Source organism: Balaenoptera ricei, chromosome 16, assembly GCF_028023285.1.
Source record: "Balaenoptera ricei isolate mBalRic1 chromosome 16, mBalRic1.hap2, whole genome shotgun sequence".
NCBI lineage: Eukaryota > Metazoa > Chordata > Mammalia > Artiodactyla > Balaenopteridae > Balaenoptera > Balaenoptera ricei.
This window is the reverse complement of record NC_082654.1, coordinates 38,534,858-38,559,623: the sequence shown is the minus strand read 5'-3', so window position 1 is coordinate 38,559,623 and position 24,766 is coordinate 38,534,858. Positions and strand designations below refer to the sequence as shown.

Here is a 24,766-nt window from a genome sequence, read left to right as displayed (position 1 = left end):
TTAGATGGCCCTGTGTGTACCAAGACTTCACTTCCAATTTAAAGTTCTTGTAAAGTCATCCTTAGATACCACAAAATACCCTCAGCAGAAATTGAGGGGCAGCTGGCTAGGGTGACAGAGTGAGTTTGGTTCATAATTTTTATGCACAAGGATGAACACATATTATGTCAAGTGGGTGAGAAACTGGGAACATACCGAACTCAACAAGTGCCAATTAATCCTGGGAGCCTAGTTTGTAACTGGTTAGGCTGAGAGGCCTAGAGCTAGGCAGAGGGATTCAGGCATGAGATGAGTAGGGGACGCAGCAATAGACTCTAGGGTCAGTGAGAGAATCTCAGATGGATTCCTGTGCTACAAATGATCAAAATCACACTTCCTGACTTCCTGGAGGACGTGCATTTTACTACATGACTCAGTCTATGATATTATCTTAGAAACCGTGGATTTTCATCGTCTGGAGTGAAAGTGGGAGATTATACACCAATCCATTGCCATGGATAACTTTGGGAAGGTGAGATTGAAAGAAGAATGAGGAAGGTGATTCATCTCAAAATCAGATCTGTACTGTTTGGTTTGTTACAACAAACACTGATTCTTTTACCTAAAAAAATCCAGTAGAATAATTAAATCACACATGCATAAACACACATTCTTCCTCCCAAAAGAAATTTCACTGGATGAAGAATCAGGAGACTTTACAATTGCCTAGGCAAATTCTTTGACCTCATCTCTCAGGAATCATAGTATTTCTGAGAGAATAAAATGCATCAGTTGATATGGATAGTACTTTGAGAAGTTGAAAGGGGGTCTGGAATGTAAAATGTTATTGTCTTTCTTGGTAGGACATAAAGGGTAGTTTATAAATATCATTGACTGACTGTGACTTTAATGGTAATTACTCTAAGAGAGTCTTTTAGGCATACATTTTCAGAGGACTTTGGACACCGAAGATAGATGTTTAAAACTATGCATTCTGAATCCTATTAAATAAAACCTAATTTGACTTGTGGAAAGAACAGTCTTTAAAGTCATGTTTGCACCTTGACTTCATAACTCATTTGTTTTGATACCTTTGAGCAAATTAGTTAATTTCTCTGAGCCTCAGTTTCCATGGCTATAAACAGAGGATATAATAATGCCTTTCTCCTAGGGCCGTAGTGAGAAATGCATGAGATAATTAATATTAACTGTATAACCCTGTTATGTATGCTAATCATGACTGCTCATTTCCATGCAAAGCACAATTATTATTTGATGATGGCAAATGGTCATTCTTCTCTTTTACAAATGGACCAACTGAAATAATGGGGAAAGTGCTAAACTCAAAGCTGCAAGCTGAGTTAAGGTGATGGTTAGTAATAAATCCCAGGCCTAAGATTTGGCCATTAGGTCATAATAGGAACCATTTGATCAAATTCTGTAGAGGTACTCCTACCTTGGAGTGTTAGGGGCTTGTGATGTCTGGATGTTGGAAAAGATGGGCTCATCCCTTTGCCGGAGACCTGGGGATCCTTGGCACAGAGGTCATGAGGAAGTGGGGGAAATAAAGCGCAGTCTCTGATGCTCTGTTACCGACAAGCACAAATCTCTCAAGCTAAAGAGCATTGTGGATGCCCCTAGTTTCCCGCACATGGGAAGGAGGTAGGGGAGAACTTGCTTAGATATCCTCTGAAGGAATAGCCGCTCTACCAATTCCTGACAATGGCTGGAAGCTGGAAAGGAAGCAACAATTGGGATGCTCAGTGTAGAAGAAGACTGATTTCTTTTCTCCTTCTCTATTCCTTAGCAGTCTGGAAGACAAGCTCTAACATTATACCTAGGAGAGTTCGAATCCTCACTCACCCACCTACCACCTGGGTGACCTTAACTCATTTATAAAAAGAGGATAATATTAGACCCTCTTGGTATTAGTCAGAAAAGGCTAAGTCATGCTGCAGTAACAAATACAAAATATCAGTGATTTAAAACCACAGAGATCTATTTCTCACCCGTACTATATGTCCAGTGTGGGTCAGCAGAGGGTGACTGAAGCTTCCCCACCTTATGATGTTGCCTGTCCAACACAAAACTTTAGGGCCCACCACTGCAGGGGAAAAGAGTACCTGTTCTTGTATAATTCTATGTGGAGGTGACATATATCACTTCTGCTTAAATTTCATTGGCCAAAGCAGGTCATGTGGCCATGTCTAAATTTAAGAAGAGAACCGGAAGCCTTGGTGAGCACTGGTAGTATCCACCCCTACCACACCTTCCCTTTAGGATTATTGTAGGGATTGAATGTTAGTGATATTGCTACAATATTTTTAGTACCCACTAGAGCCTAGGTAGTAAGTGATTAAAAAGATGACCAACATTGGGTCTCTGACTTTAAGCAGTTCAGAGTTAAATGGAGGGAATAAAATTAAACCAAGAGCCAAAACAAAATGTGGCAAGTGCTAAAAGCCCTGAGAACTGTGCACTGAGAGAATAGAAGAGGGATCAAACTAATCCTTTCTGGATGAATGTGTGGGGAATGTGCAGTCTTCATGGGAAGTTTCACTGTGAAGGTGACACTTGTGAATTTTGATAAATGAAGGAATTCATATGGTGGTGAATAGGAAGAAAGGCAATCCAGATGGAGAAAGCAGCCTACACAAAGGCTCAGAGCAGTGAGAGTTGTTAAGGACTGAATGTTTGTGTCCCCCTCCCAAAATTCATGTGTTGAAATCTAATTCCCAAGGGGAGGATATTTGGAGGTGGAGCCATTGGGAGGTAATTAGGTCATGAAGGTGGAGCCCTCATGAATGGAATTAGTGCCCCCTCTTTCCACCTTGTGAGGATACAGCAAGAAGTTGGTTGTTTGCAACCTGGAAGAGGGCTCTCATCAGAACCCAACCACGCTGGCGCCTTTATCTCAGACTTCCAGCCTCTGGAACTATGAAAAATAAATTTCCTTTGTTTATAAGCCACCAACTTATGGTATTTCATTACAGCAGCCTGAGCTGAGACAAGAGCGCATAGTGAGTACTTTCTGGGAAATATAAAGAAGAAGGGTTCATACTGGGGAAGTGCAGGAGATGATGGTGATCGGTAGGCAGAGCCCAGACCAATGAAAACCTTGTATGTGTATATCATAGATAGAAATTTTTCTAAAAACAATCACAGGATTACTGATTCTGTGCCCAATGGTATGTCTTAACCATGGGGCAGCATGGGGCAGTGGAAAGTTCTCTATCCTAGCCCCATAATCAGTTCAATTAGTTTCCTGAATGAATGATGCTCATTAGCTCTGTGACTTTTGGTATTTCAGGGTCTCACTGCCTTCATCTGTAAATGAAGGGGGTTTGAACTAGATAAATTTTGAGTTTCCTTCAAACATTGAAGTTCAAGGAACGTGGCTCAGATATGCACTCTCCGTGGTGCTTCAGCCCCAGGAAGACTGCCAAGCCAGTTTGACCAGATAATCTGACACAACCTCCCTAGTTTCCTCAGGCACGGTTCCTGGTTGGCGACCCGACCCGTTTTCAGGGGAAGCACAACTTTCTGGTATGGGTAATTTGATAATGAGGAAAGAAGTATAAAACTTATGATAAATATGTAAATTCAGGCACTACCAAGCTTATTTTTTGGGTTTCAGCAATGGCAACCCAGGGGAAAAAATGTCTTTCTAATCAATTAAATCACATATTTCAAGGTCTTGTATGTCTCAGAACTGCTGACTTGACTTGAAATATATTTTTGATCTTGCACTATTCACAGGTGCCTAAAGGGGATTCTGATCAAGGCATTTAAGTCTGTGACTTACAGAATATCTAGCCTTATATTTGGTACTTTATCAAGACATTGTAATTATTGTACTTTATTCTGGCCTCTGTGGAGTCTGCCTGCGTTAATGTCTGATTGACCTAGGCTATTGGAAGCCCTCTGGCATAATGGTTAAGAACGCAGCTTTCAGAGACAAACTGTTTAATTTCTCAGGGCTTCAGTTTCTTCATCTGAAAAGTTTCTAACAAGCAATGAGAAAATTGCTTAGAGCAGTGCCTGTCACCTCTAGTAATGTTAGCTAGAATTATAATTATTACTAAGACATTGAAAGTGAGGCAGATCAATAGAGATACAAGGATAACGTGGGGAGAATCTGAGCAGGTGGGGTATGACTCAGATGCAGAGGAATTATATGGTGGTTGGGAAGGGAGCAGGTGGGGTCTCTAAGCACTCAGAACAGCTTTGTTTTCCAAAGTAAATCCTAAAATCCTAATCCAACCAGATTTTCATATATTTGCATTTGAAGAATAATTATTATTCTTCACATTAACATTGTTGGCAATAATGGCATTATCACAATCAAAAGCGGATTTACTGGGAAGGTAATGGAGCTTAAGCTTCAGCCTCCCTCACCTGCATGGACCCCTTCTAAGGCCCTGTATTGAATTTTGTTTTCATATACATTTTTCTTTTTCTTAAAGAGGGCTACCTCCCGCCAAACGTATAAGCTCAGGCTCCCCCAAAGTCTGAATCAGCCCTGATCACAATGATTGGGAGATAGGGAAGTGTGATTAAGGGTCCAGGCTCTGGACTCAGAATGGCCTGGGTTCAAGTCTCAGCTCAGTCTTTTGCTCCCTGGGTTAGTTCAGGCAAATAACTTAAGCACACTGAGACTAGATGTCCTCATTTCTCCAAAGAGGATTATAAAAATACTACCTTCTTGATAGGGTTGGTCTAAATGTTAAATGGGATCATGCAGAAGTGCACAATTAATATTGGATACTGTAACTGGTTTATCTTCCCTTTTGAGTAAGAGGGGGCTCTGAGTTTACTTGAGTAGAGAATTGGTCTGTCATCCCATTAGGGTTTGCATCATGCAATACTTTTCTTTGAATCCCTTTTCCCTCATCTCTCAGGCATCCAATGGCTCAGGTTAGAGAAATTCACATAGAAGACATCATAAAAATTGTAGAAGTGATTGTCACTTGTTGGGCTTTCTGATATGGGGCATTTTATTGACAGACGATAGGCTGGTAAAATCTGGTGTGTATAGCATTCTGAATGCTTTTTTTATGAGGTTTGTTAAGACAGGTGACTGTGAGCCATGAGGTCCCTTGAATGGGCAGACAAGTCACTTCCCAGGAAAGCTCACTGTCTCTGATGACAAAGATCTGCTTCTCTGCAGTCTCCCTTGAGAAGGTGAACATTGAATTTGTAGCAGATTTGTGCAAAAAAGCCCTATGGAGAAAGAAACACGGGCCAGTGGAAAAGACTCTCAAGACTTATGCTCTTCAGAGCTTTGGAACTCAAATGGAAATGTCTGGGTCACTGACGAGGCTGCTCCCGAAATAACTCCCCTGATTTCTGGCCAAAACAGAGGGCTTTTCCCCTTTATGATTAACACAGCATGTTGGATGCCCAGCTGTCCCAGAATACTTTGCACTCTTGGCATTCTAATTCTGTTCCTTTTTAAAGTGGTGAAATTATCCTCTTTCAACCAGGCCAACAGTCTAGAAGTTGCGGGTGAGACCTGGTCCTCCAGACGGGAATATCCTATTCTGGTTTTGATGGTTTTATCATGTCACAGTTCAGACCCCTACTTTCAAGGCAATCTTCTTTCTTTTAACTACACTCCCCACACACCTTATGCCAAACTGACTTCCACTTTTAACATACCCGCAATGCCATATGTGGCTGCCAGGAGGGGTACCACTCAGATCTGCCTTTCGGAGAACCTGCTGCGAGGAAGGTAGTTGGCTGGTGGTCAGTTGCTGAGCTGAACAGATTGGAGACACGGGAGCTGGGCCGTTTCTGCCTGAGCCCTTTCTTCCTCTACCAGGCAAGCAGTCTTTGCTCTGGGTCCCTGGTGCTCACAGGGCCAGCCTGAGATCATCTCAAGGTTGCACTACCCAGTCTTCCTCCTTCCTTCTCTCCTTTCAAGGTGGCAGACCAGCATCGTTGTCTGAAAGTCTCCAGACCTGCTTCTGCTCCTTGTACTCTTTATCCTTCACAGGCATTTTCCCTTCTACGTCTCATTGGATCTCAGTGTCTGCTTTTCAGAATGCCAAACTGATAGGTCATAAATTCTGTGTTTAATGAATTAAAAATCTCACAGAGTGAAGACCCTGGTAGTTTGGCAGATGTTTGAAGATACATTGCTGCCAACCCAAGAAGCCACATAGAAGCGATGCTGCAAAACACAAGAAGTGGTTGGGTTCCTGAAGGAAAACACTACCCACACATACGCTAACCCTAACTAGGGAGAACGTGTAACCCTCACATTGTAGACATTTGAACAATATAGTCAGACCTCCACATTTTGGGTTTGGGTACATTTTAAAAAATGCCTAATGAGGGAAGGGAGGCATGAGAAGGAGTGAGGAGGAAGAGGGGAACAGAATCTGGAAACGGAGATGGAGAAGGGCAGACAGGACCAATGTCTTTGTAAGGGGTTCAGAGGCCACACTTGGAAAGGATGAGAGCCTGCCAGGGCTGGCTCTTCTCAGGGAAATCTGGATCTTAAATATCTTGGGAAGGAAGGAATTCTATGTGCTTATCATCATAGGGAGAAACTTTGCTGTAAGATTTGCTCATAAGCAGAAAAGGGTCTATGAATCGTTGGCAGTGGTCAAAGGACGCACTACGGATTTATACTTTGTTTTAGTATGTGCTTTTCACAGACTTTTGAACTTTATTTTGATTTTTCTATTAAAGCAACCCTAATTGGATCTCTTTTTTACCTGCCACCAGTTCTAGGTTGGATTATTTCAATATCTAACTTCACCGTCTAGGGCACTATTGACAGTTTGGGTGGAACTATTCTTTGTTGGGCAGAATAGACCTGCACCTTTCAGCCTGTGTCCACTAAATGCCAGTGGTGCCCCTGCCAACCAGTCATTGTGACAACCGGAGAACTTTCCATACCTTTCCAAGTGTCCTCCCCTGCTTCAGGGATGTGGTACCATGTCTGGTTGAGAAAAAAGCAATTGCCACTGACTAGATATGGCCCTAGTATGAAATGGGGCGGGGAGAAGGTTGGCCCTATAGCTCCCACATGTTGTATATCTCTCTCACTTCATTGAGAGTTCCTTAAGGACAAGGACAACATATGTCATGTTTGTCCTTAGTGCTGACACAGTGCCTACCACATAATAGGTGGTCATGGGCCATGGGGTCAGGCACATTGGGGTTTAAATTCCGTATCTGCCACTTTCAAGGTATTTTATTTTTTATTTTATTTTATTTTATTTTTTGGCCGCGCTGTGCAGCATGTGGGATCTTAGTTCCCCGACCAGGGATCAAACCCATACCCCCTGCAGTGGAAGCACGGAGTCTTAACCGCTGGACAGCCAGGGAAGCCCCAATGCTACTTTCAAGCTATTATGACATTGGTCATCTCAGTGTTCTTATCTGTAAAATGGAGATAATAATAGTACCAATGAGCTGATGCGTGGAAAGCTGTAGATATAGTGCCTAGGGGAAAAAATCTTCAATAAGTAGGAATTACCATGCTACTACTACTAAGTAATGTTGGTGAACTAAACATATATACATCAGAAAAAGCAACAATTCTTCCTTTCTAGGAATAGCGCCATGGTCATTGCATAAATTAGAACTTGTTATGTTCCAAGTGATGTAACCTGAGTCAGGTTGGTTTAAGCCAAATAAGAATTTATTGATTCACATAACTAAAAAGGCCAGGGAGGGATTCGGGCTCAAATGATGGCTTCAGGTGTCAGTTCATCTCCATTTCTTGGCTCTACTTTCTAGTGTGTTGGCTTTATTCTTGAACTTCCTGTGGGAGTCCTGGCAGCTTCCTAGACCTGCCCTCTACAGTGGCATGGCTACAGAAGCTCTGGTGTCAGATCTTCTCAAATCCAAGTCCAGTGGAAAACTCTTGCAAGGTCCCAAGCTTCAATCTGATAGAATGAGTTTATTTCATGTTTATTTTACCTCGATCCAGTTTCTGTGGCCAACACAGCGTGAAGCACTGATTAAGTCAGGCATAGTGGTGATGCCCCATCTCGGACCACATGGACTGAGGATAGGAAAAGAGAAGGTATCCACAAGAAGTCTTTGGAAAGAAAGGCAATAGATGTTAGGGAGACAATTGACAAATGTTCACTGGAGTCAGCAAATTGTTGGAGTCCACAATAAAAGATCAGTGAAACACAAGGAGGCATATCCTCTTTGGGGGAAAAAGCAAAATCCAGGTGAATCAAACCTATCAGATTTCTTTGGCAACTTTAAAGAATATTTTATAACCATGAGATTGAATAAAATGTTTTCATGCACAAGACTCTAGTTTAGCATTCACAAGGAGTAGGTGTGAATTGACAGTTCTCTGAACAAAGGAGTATTTACAATGGGATTCCTGAGAGCAGGTTCTTTACATGTGAACAGAATTAGTATACTAAACCAAGGTCCTGTGCATGAAAGAGTTTTATTTGTTTTTTCTTCCTTAATTTCATATTTTTTCATTGCTTGTCTGATGCGGTGGCAGAAAACCAAAGCGACAGTGACATTAACTAGTTCTGAGTGGTCATTCTCACCCATCATCAAACCAAGGCCTGGGCGAGCTCACTTCTAGAGGGTGGATTTGCTGAAATAGGACACTTGGGGTTCACAAGGTTTAGATAAGCCATTTGGATGACTGCCTCATGATGGGTCAAGGACAGAAGTCACAAATTCTGAGGGGCATCTGTCACAGGGTCACAAAGTTCCAGAATCAGCCAGCAAGGATCTGAGAAGTCCTTCTTAGTCATGGTTTAAACTGTACTTTGTGGAAACCTCAGAGGAACCCAGGGGGAGACCTGTTTCCACCTGAAGGGTTGCTCTTCCTGTATGTGATTCATTTATTTACAAGACAATAGAAGATTTTGTCTGAATAACAACTTGCATGACTAAAGCATACTTGGAAATCCACTTATTTCACCCAAATCCTTTATATTCTGAGAAGAGGACCCAGAAGCCTTCTAAACTTTGAGGCCATTTTAGGTTATGGGAGAGAGATGACCTCTTTGATAAGAGGAGAGAGGGGTAAAAAACAAAAAAACCAATGACATCTATGTCTATGTATATAATCTCTATCAATTAATTGACCTTTGTACTGCCTGGTGATTCTAAAAACCAAGAGATGCAAATTCCATCTGTTTGAATCCCTCCTGTGGTCAAGGTCTCCTTCCTACTTGACTCAGGGTCAGGTTTATCTTCCAGCTTCTCTCCACACCTTTTATTCTGAAGATTTAGCTGACTTTGCCTCAGTCTTCAGGCCAGACACTCTAAGAGCAATTCGGGGCCAGTCCCTGGCCGTTAAGATACTGGCTTCCTTTAGCCTCAGTTGCTGTCTTGTGCCTCCGAGGCTTCTAAACCAAAAGTGGTAGCCAGGAGTGTCTTTCCTATGCTGTGACACTGTCTCGAGAGGGGACCTCATGCTTCCGCCCGCTCAGCGCTTCCCTCCAGGAGCAACTGGAGTCCGATTCTGTTCAGCATTCTCGGAGAAGGTTGCACAATCCTTGTCAGCTAGCAAACACTCCGTAATGTTTGCTGATTTGCATCCATAACTGAAATCTACCAGGGAAGAAGGCCCTTGTGAGATCCTGAGGTTCATTTTCTTGCTAGTTAGTGAGAGAACACATTTTTCTAATACTAATATCTCACACTGGATGGGAGATAGGCACCATCCCAACTCCCAGGCAAATACCTTTTCAGGGTGACCCTTGCAGAGCCCCAGGAATGAGCTCATTTCTCAGAAGGCGGTTCTTCACCTAAACAACAAACCCTTGCTTTGGAGAATAGAACAAGAAATTCCTTTGAAATTTCTCTTCTCACGCTTCTAGAGAGCCGGTCTTCTGCAGGCGGAGATGGCTTCCAGGCTGTTCATACATAAACTGTGGCTGGCGGGCTGGTGGCCTTTTTGATATTCTGAGGTCTAGCAAAGATTTAGCTCCAAGGGGTCACCAAGAGGTCATGGTCTCCATGATTTCCTCTGTTATTTATCTTTGGCTTGCGGTACTGGAGCCTGCTTTTGATAGAGGGCATTTCTACCACAACTGCAGAGAATCAAGAATTTCAGTGCTTTGGTTTGAGGTGGGGAAGGGTTGGCTTCTAAGGCTGTGAACATGTCACCGAGTGTATCTGAGAGTATCTCATTCTGCCCTTTTCTGATGAGCAAATTCATTTTGGGGGGTTTACCAATAGCAATTCCCAGACTCGGGTCAGGAAAGGAATCGTCCTGGTGAGGTCAGCAGTTTTTAGTTTGAGTAATTCCATTTTTCAGTTCCTTAAGAGATCCTCCTCTTGCCATGAGACGGAGATGAAAGCAGCATTTCTCAGGCCTCCACACTGCTGATGACTCACCTATGACCGCCCTCAGTGCAGCCAGGGGACCATTTATGCTGAACTAGCCTTTGGATTTCTCTTCTTAGTGACAACAAACCTTGCGTGGCCAGCTCACAAGTCAACCGCACGAACATCCCTGGTCTGGTCAGTTCAGCAGGCTCTCAGGTCCCTGGGAGGACTCCTCAGCGCATTTCATGTGGGTTTGCTAACCCCATCCTGTTTCATTTTGATTTAAGACAACCGTTATCTCTCATCTGGGTCAGAAAGTACGGGCTGCGTAGGATTTCAACCAGACACAAAGGGCCTGAATTAAATACCCAGCACTTTGGCCTGGAAAATTGGTTGTGTTATGCCCTGTGTTCTTGTCCCCCAAAAAAGCATCTCAGCAAGTGGCAGCATTTGGTCTCAGAAGTTCCTTTCTTGTGGTGGCTCTACCTCTGCCACAGAGTGCCAGGACAGACAGTGTGCTGTGCTACGCTGGGTCCTTCAGAGAAAACGATGTGACGTGCTGGAGACATTGCCATCTGTGGGAGAGTGCAGCTCTGGGCTCTATGCAGAAGGAAAAGGAAGTGCCATTACATCAGGAATATGACCAGTGAGTCAAAGTCCCAGAACAGCCTGCTGCTTCTCAAGGCAGTGGATGTGCCCCAGCATCTCAGCAACCCCAGATTTGGATTAAGGGAGAACTGTTGGGTACAGGGGCTAGAGAGGAAAAGACAAGTGATATATTTTATATATCATTTCCCAGCAGTGGTCTTCTACATGAAACCCAGTTTACTTAGTGACCCAGGGCATGCAAGCAAAAGTTTTATGAAATAATAGTGACGCTTACTGTGTGTCAGCCTTCTTATTTTCTCTTTCTGTTTTTTTCTCTTTTTCTTTTTTCTGTTCTTTTAATTTAAAAAAATCTTGGCTCACTAAACTGCTATTATAAACCACTATGGGTCAAAGCCCATATTTTGGAAAATAGCACTGCATTAGTGTATATAAGCAACATCTCAGGATATTTTATATAATATGGATCCCTGGGCCCTTCTCCAGAGATTCTAATGCACTCAGCCTTGGGTCCTCCAAATCTGCATTTTATGTTAACCCAACTCTAATGTGACCAGTGTGAGGGCAGGAAAGTGTTTGGATCTCTGATATATATCCCGTGGTTTGAATACAGAGCCTAGTACAGAATAGGCACTTGATCAATGTTGGTTGAATAAATGAATGAATGCAAAAGCATGCCTGGTGATTTAGATTTAAGTGGCCTAGGGATTACCATTGTGTTTGCTTTGCCTTTTAATTATCTTTTTTTGGGGGTGGGGGGGGGTAACAGTGTATTTTAATAAAATTTCAAGCTTACTGAATAGATTCAAACATAGGACAAAGTTGTCCATTTACCTTTTACTTAAATTTCTAGTTTAGCTACATTTGCATTTTCTCATCACCTTATCTAATTTTTTTTTTCTTCTGAACCATGTGAGAGTTAGTTGTAGACAAAAAATTCCCCTTTACTACTAAATACTTCAGAATGTATTTTTCTAAGAACAAGAACATTCTTTTACTCGGATTACAGCGTGAGGGGCCCCTAGACTGGAGGTTAAGTGCCTAAATTATTAAACACTGGGCAGTGCTGATCTTCACGTGACTCCATTCTCCATCCCAGCCCCATCCAGCATACTTTCCTTTTTATCTGTACTGCTCTCCTTGGTTTTATAATGTAAATAGTCAGACAATCTCCAGACTTTTGAGTCCCAGACTTGCTTTGAGTTCCCACACTGGAAGCAACCTTAAATCTTCTAATCTGTGGATTCTCCAGTGCAGAAATTATCTAGCCGCCTCTGAAACCACTGGAGAAATTTAAAGAAAATGCAAATTTCCAAAGCTCAGCCTTGGAGCTTCAATTCAGATAGGTGGGGGGGGGTTGTGTGGCCCAGAAATCTGCATTTTACCACCTCAACCCCCATCTCCCTTGCCTTCCCCCAGGTGGTGATGGCTCAGCCAGAGTTGAGAAGCACAGTTCCTGTGACTTCTCCCCATGGTAGAATACTCTACTTAGTGATCACATTTCTCAGGATGGCAGAGGGAAGCCCCCAGAGGTCTGCTGCACATTGGAAAGTTCTGCTTGTTAGAAATTTCTTTCTCATATAAGCTTCAGTTGCTTTTCTAATGCTACTGGTCTTGGTTCTGCCCTCTGAAGTACCTTAAAACAAGGTCAATAGGCAGCCTGTCTGCTCCTTGTAAAAATACAGAAAAAGTATAAAAATCACTCAAAATCTCACCACCTTGAGAACTTTGTTAAGATTTTTATATTTTCCTATAGTCTTCATATGTGTGTATATATAATTTATATATACAAACACACATTACACGCACCTTATGTTTTAATAGAATGAAGATCATAATACATTGTGGTTTTACTGTTACATATTTTGGGTTTTCTCTCTTAACATTATGTCATAGACCTATTCCAGACAGGGAAGTATGCTTTGAGAGCACATTTTCAAATGACTACATTAAATTCCACTGTTTTGATCTATTGGAATTTATTCAACCATTTCCTATTAGTGTTTATGTAGGTTGTTTCCAGTTTTTCACTATCCTAACTAATGCTTAACTAAACATATTACAAATTATTGTCTGCATCCTTGATTATTTCTTTAAGCTAGATTCTTAGAAGTATAAATATTGAGTCAAAAATCATGCTTAAAAAATGTGATATATATTGCCAACTTACTATGCAGAGGTTGTGAAAATTTTAACTTCTAACAGTTTTGATCTCTTTTTAGAAGTTAGTAATTTTTAAAAGATGTCAATTTGATAGGTTAAAAATTGCATTTTGCTGTCGTTTCTAACCTACATTCCTTTGTTTACTCATGAGGCTGAACATGATTTATATATATATATATATATATATATATATAAACACATACATATATACACATATGTACATATTTTGATTACTTACCAGGCAAAGCATATTTGTGTGTGTGTGTGTATTTTTCCCATTTTTTTGGCCATGTCTGTTAAATAGGATGTTAAGGGGTAAAGAAATAGACTGAATCTATTTTTCTGCTGGAGAAAGGGGGCCTCATGCTTCTCTTCTAGGTTTGTAAATACCCTCCTACCCCCTTTTTTTACATGTAATAAATATCGATTTATTCTTCTCTTTTTTTAAACTGTGGTAAAATATACACAACATAAAATTTACCATTTTAAAGTGTACAGTTCTGTGGCATTAAGTATGTTCACATTATTCTGCAAGCATCATCAGCGTCCATCTCCAGAATTTTCCCATCCTCCCTAACTAAAACTCTGTACCTATTAAACACTAACTCCCCAGCCCCTGACAACTACCATACTACTTTCTGTCTCCATGAATTTGACTACTATAGGAAACCTACATAAGTGGAATCGTACATTTATCCTTCTGTGACTGGCTTATTTCAGTTAGCATGACGTCTTCAAGGTTCATCCATGTTGTAGCATGTGTCAGAATTTCCTTCCTTTTTTAAGGATACGTAATATTCCATTGTGTGTATATACTACATTTTGTTGATGCATTCATCTGTTGATGGAAGCAACTTGGGTTGCTTCCATCTTCTGGCAATTGTGGGTCATGCTGCTATGAATATGGGTGTACAAATATCTATTCAAGTCCCTGCTTTCACTTCTTTTGGGTATATACCCAGAAGTAAGATTGCTGGATCATACGGTAATTCTCTTTTAATTTTTGAGGAGCCATCATGCCATTTCCCACAGTGGTTGTACCATTTTATATTCCCACCAGTAATGCACAAAGGTTTCAATTTCTCCACATCCTCACCAACACTTGTTAATTTCTGGGGTTTTTTTTTGTTTGTTTGTTTTTGTTTTTGTTTTTTTTAGTTTAGTTTGTTTGTTTGTTGTTTGATAATAGCCATCTAATGGCTTGGAAGTGGTGTCTCATTGCAGTTCTTTTCTCTTTAATCAAATAAAATATGACAGCCTGCCCTGATTTCCAGCAGCTAGATGGGAAATTCAATCTCAGTCATTTGGAGGGGGAGTCTCCCTACTTCCTAGAATCATATCAGTGCTTGGTGCCAGGAAATTAGAGGACTGTCAAGTAATATCAAGGTCACCACAACTGCCTGTGATAGCTCCTTGTCTACACCCTTCATGGCTCTTTGCTTCCAGGGAACATGTGTAGACTTGAAATGCATTGGGTTCTGGCACCATAGTGGTCTTGCTACCTCCTTGGGGATCTGCTACCAAGCAGGCTCCCCAGTCTCTTACCCCATCCCAACCTGGATGTACCCATTTTAATTATGGGAAAATTTCATCAGTTGGCTTTAAGGTATTCTTCACAATATTTCTTTTTAATTAATTTTCAAATTATTAAAAACATACAGAGTAGAAAAAATATATAACGTATTCCCTTGAACTCACAATTTTAATACATTTTAACATTATGCCTTATAAAAACTCTTGCACAAGTGTACAAAGAGACATGCGCAGGACATTTATTATAACAATGTTTGCAAGAATAAAAATTTAAAGCAACTTAATGTCCATCAATAGGAAATGGACAAATATATATATATAACAGTTTCTTTATCCATTCATCCACTGATGGACACTTAGATTGTTTCCATATCTTGGATTGTACATAATGCTGCAATGAACATGGGGCTGCATATATCTTTTCAGTTTAGTGCTTTTAATACTTTAAAAGATATTTTAAATTTAAATTTTTTTAATTCTTAAAAAAATTGAGCCAAAGTTTTAACATTTGTTAATAAGTTTTCTCTATATTAGGGATATTAATACTTTTACTATGAGCCATTTACAAGTGTTTTTTCATAATTCATCCGTACACTTTTAGTTTTGTTTTCTGGGGGTTTTGAATATTTACCTAAATTTTCCTTTTTTTTTGAAGAGAAAATGTATATTTGTTCATATTTGCCTCTTTAAGCCACCTAGAAATTATTGTAATATATGGTATAAGAATAGTATCACCTTTGATTTCTTTTTTCTTTCTTTCTTTCTTCTTCTTTAACCAAATAGTAAGTCAATTTTCCTTAAATCATTTGTTAAATAATTCTTCCTTTCTCATTAGTTTTGTAATGCTTCCTTTATCACACTAAGTGCTTTTATAGCCATTATTTCCATTGATTTGTGTCAATTCTAGAATCAATAGTGAATTGTTTTATTTATCTAATTTTACAATATGTCTTAATAGTTAAGTTCAATGCTTATGACCTGCTTGCTCATAAACTTATCAGTTACGTTCACCTGTCAGTTTTTTCCAGATGAACTTTAGAATTATCTTTTCATATTAACAAAATCCCATTGTGATTATGTTTAATCTATAGATTAATTAGAGGAAAATGGAAAAATTCATAATATTCAGTATTCCCCTTCAGGGACATGGTATATATTTCTACTTATTCAAATTTTTAAAAATATCATTAAAAATTTTTAAATGTTTGCTTGTATAAATCCTGTATATATCTTCCTGGAGATATTCCTTTGTATTCTATGTTGTTTGTTAATAAAAATATATAAAGATATATTTGCATCGATTATTATGGCATACAGAAAAATTATTGAGCTTTGAGTATTTATAATTCAGCCTCTCTAGTAGTGACTAGAAGTGTCTTATTAATTCTAAAAGTTAGTTCACCTGAGTTTTCTAGGAGTATAATCATATTGACAGCAATTAGTAACCGTTCTGCCTTTCTTTTCCAATGTTCACATCTCTTAAATATGTTCCATGCCTTAATGCATTCCCTAGGAATTTCAAAAATATCGATGCAAGGATTTTTGATGTCTTCCTAATTTAATGTAGATGATTCTAGTAATTTGTTCTTAATTGTGATGCCTGTTATAGTTATAAGATAGTTTTTACCCCTCTAAGATAGCATCCTCCTTTTATGAGTTTACCATAGGTTTTATCAGTAATATATGTTAATTTTATGACATAATTTTTAGCATCTGTTGAAATAATGATAAGGTTTTCATTATTGCTACTATCAATATAGTTTATTAAAAGAACAGATATCCTGGTTATAGGCACATTCTTTTAGCTCTTTCCTCTAATATAGAGCTATTTTGTCAGAGTGCTGTTCACCCCAGATAATAAACTCTTCTCCATGAAGTGACACTTGCCAGTTTTTGTTTTCTCCACAATGGCCTCTGTATCATTGACACTTTAGTTTTTGACAATCTTTTGGTTTGCAGTAAATAGTTTAACTGTTTTCCAAAGGGTAAATAAACATGGTTTATTTTAATGGTTAAAATATACTGTGTGAGTTTGAGGTTGGTGACTTGTCTTGTAGAAGTGGGTCCTATGCTAGATCTAAGTCTTGTCACCTTTAAATCAATTCTAATAAAAAGAATACCAAGAAAATAAAAATGTGAGCCAAGAAACCCTGAAAACATGTTGTTGGGAGGTGATAAAGCAGAATGCAGAACATACTGCCACAGGAGCTATGCTGATTGTTTACACAGGGAACAGCATCATTGTCCTTCCCTCCCCACTCTGGCACATGTGTGCATCACAAACACACCAACTACACAGACAGGGCCCACTTAAGTATTATATTTCTAGGATTCTTTCTCTTGGATTTTTTAGAATGTAGTGCTCATTTTCACTTAAGCTTTCCTTTTTTCAATCATTTAACCATTCAACAAAAATTTATTCAGTGTCTACTATGTGACCTACTCTGTGCTAGGTTTTGGGAATATATTTTAGACAAGTTAGACATGATTCTTGTCTTTATGGAACTTACATATTAATAAGTAAGACTTGAATGCTTTTTCATTTTCATTTTTTTGTCTCTTGTCAGACTTCATAAACTGTTAGTTTTTCATTTCTTTTGCTACACCTTTTAATTATATAACACAGCTTCCTAATTGCTGATGGTCCGAATGTTCTTGGATTATTCATTCAATATATGACAGGCACTGTTCTGGGTACTGAGGATTCCAAAGTGAAGAAAAAAAGACAAAAAACTCTGTCCCCATAGAGCTTACTACATTCTAAAGAAATCCTGATTCCAAGGCTTTTCAAGATTCATTCAACTTTAATATGCCATGTATACCAGAGGCACTTAAAAAAAAAGAAAAAAGAAGAAGTGAACCAAGCATTCAGGAAAGACAGAAATGCAGAAGTTGATGCAAGAAAGGATTTCTAGTTAATAATGATTTAAATTGAAATTCAGTTAACCTCCCTCTCCAGGTAATTCAATTGTCTAGTTTTCAATAAATTTCAATATATATGACTCCAGCTTTTCATAAAAAACACAAAAGACTCATCAGGCTTCTTTAGTCTGGTGCTTTTCTTTGCTCAAATTTTTGGCTTCATAGGCAGAAATCTTTAAACACTAGGCAAAATGATAAGTGAAGTACAAGTGTTTATTAGGCAGTTTCAAATGGTAGAGCAGCTCTCCCATATTCTCCCTCCCTCCAAAAAGGACTTCCCAAATAGTGGGAGGCAGCATAAAGTAGGGACTTTCTGAGATCACCTATTGACTGAATAGAGACCAAACAGGGAGAATGTAGGTACTGTTGTAATTATCTCCTCTATTGAGGATAAGGTTGGTACATTTTTCTTCTATGGGATAATTCTGTATCAGCAATGTTTCACTTTGGTACTTGATGCAATTAAAATAAGAAATGTTCATTAGTTGAATCCATTCATTCATTGGATCAACAGATGTTTACTGAGTACCTCCTATGTGCCAGGCCCCCTGCTTCTGTGGATCTTGCAGTTTTGGTGGCAAGTAGATATTGAACCAGTTAGTACAATACACATGTGATTGGTATCACAAGAGTGGGGAGACTAGATTGGCTGAGGAAAAACAGGATCCTGTGCAAGGTATGTTAAGGAGCATTGCAATAAACCATAAAGCATTTATTCATTCATTCACTCAAGGGTCAGTAAGAATTTCTGAGGAAAAATGACTCTAACTAAGGCCAAACTTACAGTGGCACTTCAATACAGTCCCCAATGAGTTTAATGAGTAATGAACTGGCTTCCTAGCGAGATCTAAAGCTACCTAGAGATGCAGTGATGGTTATGAGAGGGAATGATTTTCCTAAGTCATATTTCTCTAACAATAATAGTAATAATAACAGCTCACGTTTGTTATTTTCTATGTGCAGAGTACAATGCTAAGCACTTTACATAGTATATTCCATAGCACTCAGAATAACCCTAAGGCAGGTAAAATTAGTATCCCCATTTTATAGATGAAGCTCCTGAGGCTCAGAGACATAAGAAACTGGTCCAGGATTACACATCTAGAAAGTGGTAAGTTCAGGACGTCATAGAACTTACCAGGAGTTGGGCTTTTTAAAATGAAGACCAGGGACAGGAAATGAATCTGCATACTTAGCCAAACATGTCAAGAATGTAAAATAACTCACTCCCAGTTTTCACAGCATTTCAGAGATTAAGTAAATAATCTTCAGCAGAATCCAATCCAAGCGTGCAATTCTTTGCATTCAGCACACATACTTGCTGAGGAGAAGACACCGTTCATTGCAGAGAATGCTTCTATTTTGCTTCATCCCTACTCCTGGTAATGACCTATCCTGGTTTCTTTTCAAGGACCGCTTTAGAGCAAACCCCCCTTTTCCCCAAGCGTCTACTTACCAACTTCGACAGGAAAAAAGAAAGTGGCCCACAGCTGGCTTCAGGTAGCCCCTGCTGTTCTGTTTCAAGAAGGTTTTTTTTTTTTTTTTTTAATTAATTAATTTTTTATGGCTGTGTTGGGTCTTCGTTTCTGTGCAAGGTCTTTCTCTAGTTGTGGCAAGCGGGGGCCACTCTTCATCGCGGTGCGCGGGTCTCTCACTATCGCGGCCTCTCTTGTTGCGGAGCACAGGCTCCAGACGCGCAGGCTCAGTTGTTGTGGCTCACGGGCCCAGCTGTTCCGCGGCATGTGGGATCTTCCCAGACCAGGGTTCGAACCCGTGTCCCCTGCATTGGCAGGCAGATTCTCAACCACTGCGCCACCAGGGAAGCCCTTCATGAAGGTTTTGAAGAAACCTAGAGCTGTTACCGAGTTTCACCATCATTTAATCAATGGACAAACTCTCCTTACCATCAACTCTCCTACGTGTCCTACGCAAATGCAGAGGGAACTGGCCTTCGCAGGGGCCTCAGACGCACCAGGAGGATCTGCTTATACTTTCTTCCTCCCTTTTCTTCTTTCCCTTCATCATCATCACTACCGTCATTGCTATCATTTATTACGCACTTACTGTGTGTCCAGTACTCTCTTAAGGTTTTATATATATTTAAGCCGCAGAACAATCCTATGAGGCAGCTACCACTAACTCATTTTTCAGTGATGAAGGAGGCTGTGAGGCTAGTTAACTGCAAGGTCACACAATGAGGAGCAAAAGTCTGGGTTAAAACACAGATCTATTTAACTCCAGGGGGCGTGTTTTTAAGTGCAAAGCGGTACTGCTCCTCTTAAAGGATTTACAATGGGGCAGAGGATCACGGAACAATGGACCAGATGTGTGGATCTAAGATATGCCTATATTTACATAAAGCAATAGGATGGAGATTTAGATGTTATTAATCTGAGGTCCATAGACCCCCGGGTGTTTAAAAATAGATTTTGGAGGGTTTGTAACCCCCTAAAACAGGAGTCAGCAAATTTTTTCTTAAAAGACTAGATAGGAACTATTTTAGGCTTTGTAGGCTATACGGTCTCTGTTGCAAACACCCCTCCCTACTGTTGTAGTGCAAAAACAGCCACAGATGATACACAAACAAGTGGGCAAGGCTATGTTCCAATAAAACTTTATTTACAAAAACAGGCAGCGAGCCAGCAGGCTCTATGTGCATTGTTATTTTTGTTGCTGTTATTAGGAGAAAATCTTATAGCTTTCCATAGCTTCTCTAGTAGGTTCAAAATCCAAGATGGCTAAGAACTGGCCTAAATGGTCTCCAAGTTGCTCTAAATTTAGACATTCCAGGATTCCATGATTCTGCATGCCTTTTCAATTAACACACTCTTTAGAAATTCTTTTTCCTTAGCAGGTTCATTTGATGGGTTCTGCTGTGAACTCTTAAGTGGACCATAATTACTGTCTGTTGAGAAGGAAACAAAGGACAGAATACCATTTCAACCCTCACTGGCTTACCTGGCCAGATGATACTGGCTGAAACACAAGGACATTCCAGACTGGATTATAGCAGCTCAGTCCTGAACCAGCTAGTCTGAGGTTTGCAAAGGCTTTTTCCTTTTCCCAGACACTACATTCTGTGTTTCACTGAGCCTTCTCCACAGAAAGTACTCACTTATCCTGACCACTCTGATACACAGTTTGGATTCCTAGAGTCAGCCAGGTCTGCCCAGCTATGGTGTGGAGGAGAGGGATGCTGTCGGAAGTGTTTTCTTGATGGATCTCTGCTTCTGTTTGGAGGCCCTCTCTCTTCCAAGGAAACATGGTTCTTTCTCTTAGGATTCCCAGTTTGATGAGATACAGCATCTTACTTACTATCTGCGATTCCACCAACATGTACCTTTACCATGCCTCCCACTCTATGGGACTTGTCTTCCCCTAACTAGCATCTTTAGGTGGAGATGGCTAATTATATTCCATTGTGTCCACCACAGAGCCTGATACCACGATTTGCATATATATTTTAGGTTATTAGCACTGAGATTCCTGAAAGCTACAGATAGTTTTGAATTCTTGCATTACTTTTGAAAAATCAAAATAATGATTGTCCTATCAACTTGAATAAAATGCAGCATTGACTGCTTTAAATTTTAGAGAAAAGAGATTATATTAAAGCAAAAAATTACAAATGCTATGAGTCATAATGTGATTGCATTTATATTCCAGATTTCTGAGAAGGGACACAGGGTAAGAAGTGGGAGGGAAAAATAAGAGGGGAGAAAGAAATGGTAGAAACTAATAGAGGAGAGAATGAAACAAAGGGAATGGAGGGACAAAGAGGAATACAGAAGGAAACGCTGAATGCAGAGGAAGCCTGTTTGCTAACCAACTACTGCTGGGTTGAAATTCAGTGTCATTAGAATACAGCCATTTTTCACAGCAAGTGCCCCCCAAAGAAGGAAATAAACCAGCAAATGAAAATAACAGGAATATAAATCACTTAGCCAGTACTTACGGAGACTTCATTCTATATTAGACTCCTGTATACATCACATCAGGATTAGTGTTAGCTCTCTGAAATGAAACATCAATAAGAGAACCACATGGTGCTGACTGCACCTCCAACTAATATTTCAGTTCAGCTTTAATTATCATGTTCATCTGGCACCGGCATGGTGCCACGTAAATGGAAATGGGTCATGGGAGGCCTGGGTTCTTGTCCTGCATTTGATGATGTGACCTTGGTTGGCCAATCTCTGTGCCTCAGTTTCCTCATTTGTCAAATGTGAATAAGAATTCTCTGCTCTGTTTATTTCACAAGATGTTAGGAGGATGGAAATATATATATATATATGTATAAAATGCCAGATAAATATAAAATTGACCTTGTTCTTTTTACTTAACAAGGCAGTAAGTAGGCGGAGGGGTGGTGACGGTGGCATTTTGCATAGAAGACTTGGTGACGTGTCTTTGTTTCCCTCAGTAATATCTGGTCTGGGATTATTACTGCTTTCTCGATGTTTTTAGGCATACTTTTCCCCTTCAGAAATGCCAAAGGTGAAACATACTATTCGACTGCTATAATTTGTCACCCTCGCTGCCTGAGCAAGATGTGTATAGACAGTTTAGTAATTAAGCTTTTCAACCCTGCATCATAAAGTTTTATTCCAGCAAAGTCTATATTTATCAGCTAACAAGTATTAAATCACCCCACTGCTCAAGCCGTTTCTCACTTGAATATGCTCCTTTCAAAACAGAGCAGATTTCCTTGGCTGGTTTAATAAAAGTTCTTGTTTGGAAGTACTGTGGTGCTGTGTGGTCCTGTGGAGCTGACATACATACACCTTGGTAACTCTGCCAAAAGGTGCTGACCCCTATTTCTCAGGGGACTTAGCTGCCTTTGCCCTGGGTCATTTAGGGCATCCTGGCCATCTGAGGCTTGATGGCTTCTAGCACAAGATAGTCCCATATCCATTTCAATTTCTCAAGAGGAAGAGGTAAATGAAAATAGAAAAACAAACTTTTGAAACATTTTCTTTCCTTATTTGAGCATCAGGGAATTGGTCTGTTTCTATCAGAGATGGATCTAAATGTAAAATGAATTTTCAAAATGATTAAATTAGCAAAGTAACAATGATCTACATACTAAGCAGGGTTGAGTGCATTCTCGTATTGCCATAGTCTTTTTTAAGCAGATGCACAATTATTAGGGAAACACACTTCGAATGAATAGATATTAAAAGTCGTCAGTAATGGCTTAGAATAATTTCTGTAGGTAACCCACTCCACCTTTAGAAATCATTTTCTCTCTCTTCTTGGGAGTAGATACACTCATGAAACGAATATAACATTGCTTGTAAATCTTCAGTATGCTTTCACTCAAATGGCTCCAGAATTATATTAGTTAAAAACAAAATAGTTACTTAACGTATTTGAATGTATTATTTTACCATATTTTAAGGGTATAACCAGAATAAAGACAAATGTTAATCAAATATAGGCCAAAAAGATGAAAGAAATCTCAATATTTTTATCATATCATACCGGAGATCACAGTAATTTCCCTTCTGCTTTCTATGCTTTCAAAAATAAGTGATATTAACCACATGTAGGCATTTCAGTTTTCCCTGAATTGGTTGCTAATAGGAGATGTATAATGACATTCCATAGAATCACAAAACCCACTCTGTAGTTACATAAACAAATTCTGCCCATGCCTGTGTGTGTGTATGTATGATAGTGGGCACGCAAGTGTGAGATTTTAAATATTACCAAGCTAAGGAGTCTTTTGTTGAACTTTTCTCAGTTTGAGAGGTTGCAACAATTTCTTTCCTTTCAAAATGGCAAAATGGAGCTCACCATTTCGCTTTCCAAATTAGCAACAGGTAGCTTGTTTGGAAGGCTGGGGATCAATTTCTCTCCAGCCAGCAAGTCATGGGGTTGTCACTGAAGCATGTGGGTGATATGCTGAACCGCTAAGTTGGCAAATATTGAACTGTTTTAAGTGCATCTATTTTCTGGTTCAGTAAATTTTTTTGTATTAAATTCATTAAACTTGACAAGAGTCTAAATGCCACAGCACATACCGCAGAGGACATAAAAGTAACAGCGCTAGCCACAGGAGATAGCAAAAGGTAAAGATCAATATAATTTCTCTCAGTTTCTCCTTAATTTTTATCTTTCCTATTAAGACTGGATTTTTTTTTTTAAGGTTAAAAAGTACTGTGTGACTTGGAAAGTCAAGTTGAATCTGGTTATTTTCTGAAAATTTGAAGAGACATTTCTTTGTCAGTCAAGTTGCCCTCCAAACAGCGTTCTTAGAGATGATGACATATGTGACCTACAATTCAGGATCATTTAATAACTTGGAAGAGAAATGAGAAACAAAAATTACACTCTGTTATCCACAGTTCGGAGGAATCTTGTAGTTTGGCAATTTGTAAAAATACTGAATCAAGGACATACTTGAAGATTTATAATGAGGCCTTGATAATGATTATTCTTCACTTGGGATTGAAATTTTCAAAAGAATAATAAAGGTTTCTGAACATGAACTGTTACTTTGATTTGACATAATTTTGGGGGAGAGTCATTTGTTTTTCTTAAGCACTACTTTGCCTCCAACAAGGAGTAGACATGGCAATTCAGAAAAGTGGAGAAAAGTATAAAGTACAAGGAATTTCATTCTAGCATGAGTTGTAACTATTGAAATTATAAAATTGATTTTATACTCCATATGAAAAATAACAATCAGTAAAGAACAATTTTCCGGTAATTTCTCTCAACAAAATAGAAAACAAAATAATCAATGACAGAAAATTGTGAAAACCCCAAAGTACATGTAAAAAATAAGAATACAGGTACTAAATATAATTCCTTAAAGCTTCCAGAACACATAAGGCAGAAGTAATGCAGCCATCAAAGTTGGACTGAGTAAATCCATCCCCTCCACACACAAGAAAAGGTTTGAGATGAAGAGTCATTTGACCAGGAGAGTTGGCAGCAGCATTTGTAACCTGAAAATGTTAAAAAAATAATTGAAATTGACATTCTGTGCTCTGTTGTGCTGTCACGTCAATGTCCACCTGGGGAATGTTTCTCTACCTGGAGAAATCAAGGTGTTTCACAACGAGCAACGGAAAGCTAAACCAAGGCCCCTTGGCTAAGTTAAGGATTAAGTGCAAACAATATACATTCACAGCTTGACTAGCAAGGCTACATCACAATTTATAAAGTGCCAGATTAGTGCTAATTGTCATTCAGCTTGAAATTTTTCACCATGGGGAGGGAAAAAAAAGTAAGGACTTCTTCCTTCCTCTACAAATGAAAACATTTTCCTGAACCAATC

General features: G+C 39.4%; 1 protein-coding gene across 11 annotated transcripts in view; it reads right to left on the bottom strand.

Annotated features, from left to right (window-relative positions):
• The window catches only part of RNLS (renalase, FAD dependent amine oxidase), a 307,783-nt gene that overhangs the window by 13,302 nt on the left and 269,715 nt on the right, over window positions 1–24,766 (bottom strand). For 3 of the 11 annotated variants that reach the window (XR_009497862.1, XR_009497863.1, XR_009497864.1), the window contains exon 7: window positions 21,434–21,492. The exons of 1 other annotated variant lie outside the window; for it this stretch is intronic. Coding sequence is in view for 7 of the 10 variants with exons in the window: in XM_059899086.1 (XP_059755069.1) it covers window positions 24,282–24,434 (153 nt within the window). In the remaining 3 variants the exon portion in view is untranslated. Of the gene's footprint in view, window positions 1–9,742; window positions 10,855–20,081; window positions 21,493–22,928; window positions 24,435–24,766 lie in introns of those variants that run through there. 7 more of the 11 variants (XM_059899086.1, XM_059899092.1, XM_059899093.1 and 4 more) reach the window with 5 other exon arrangements.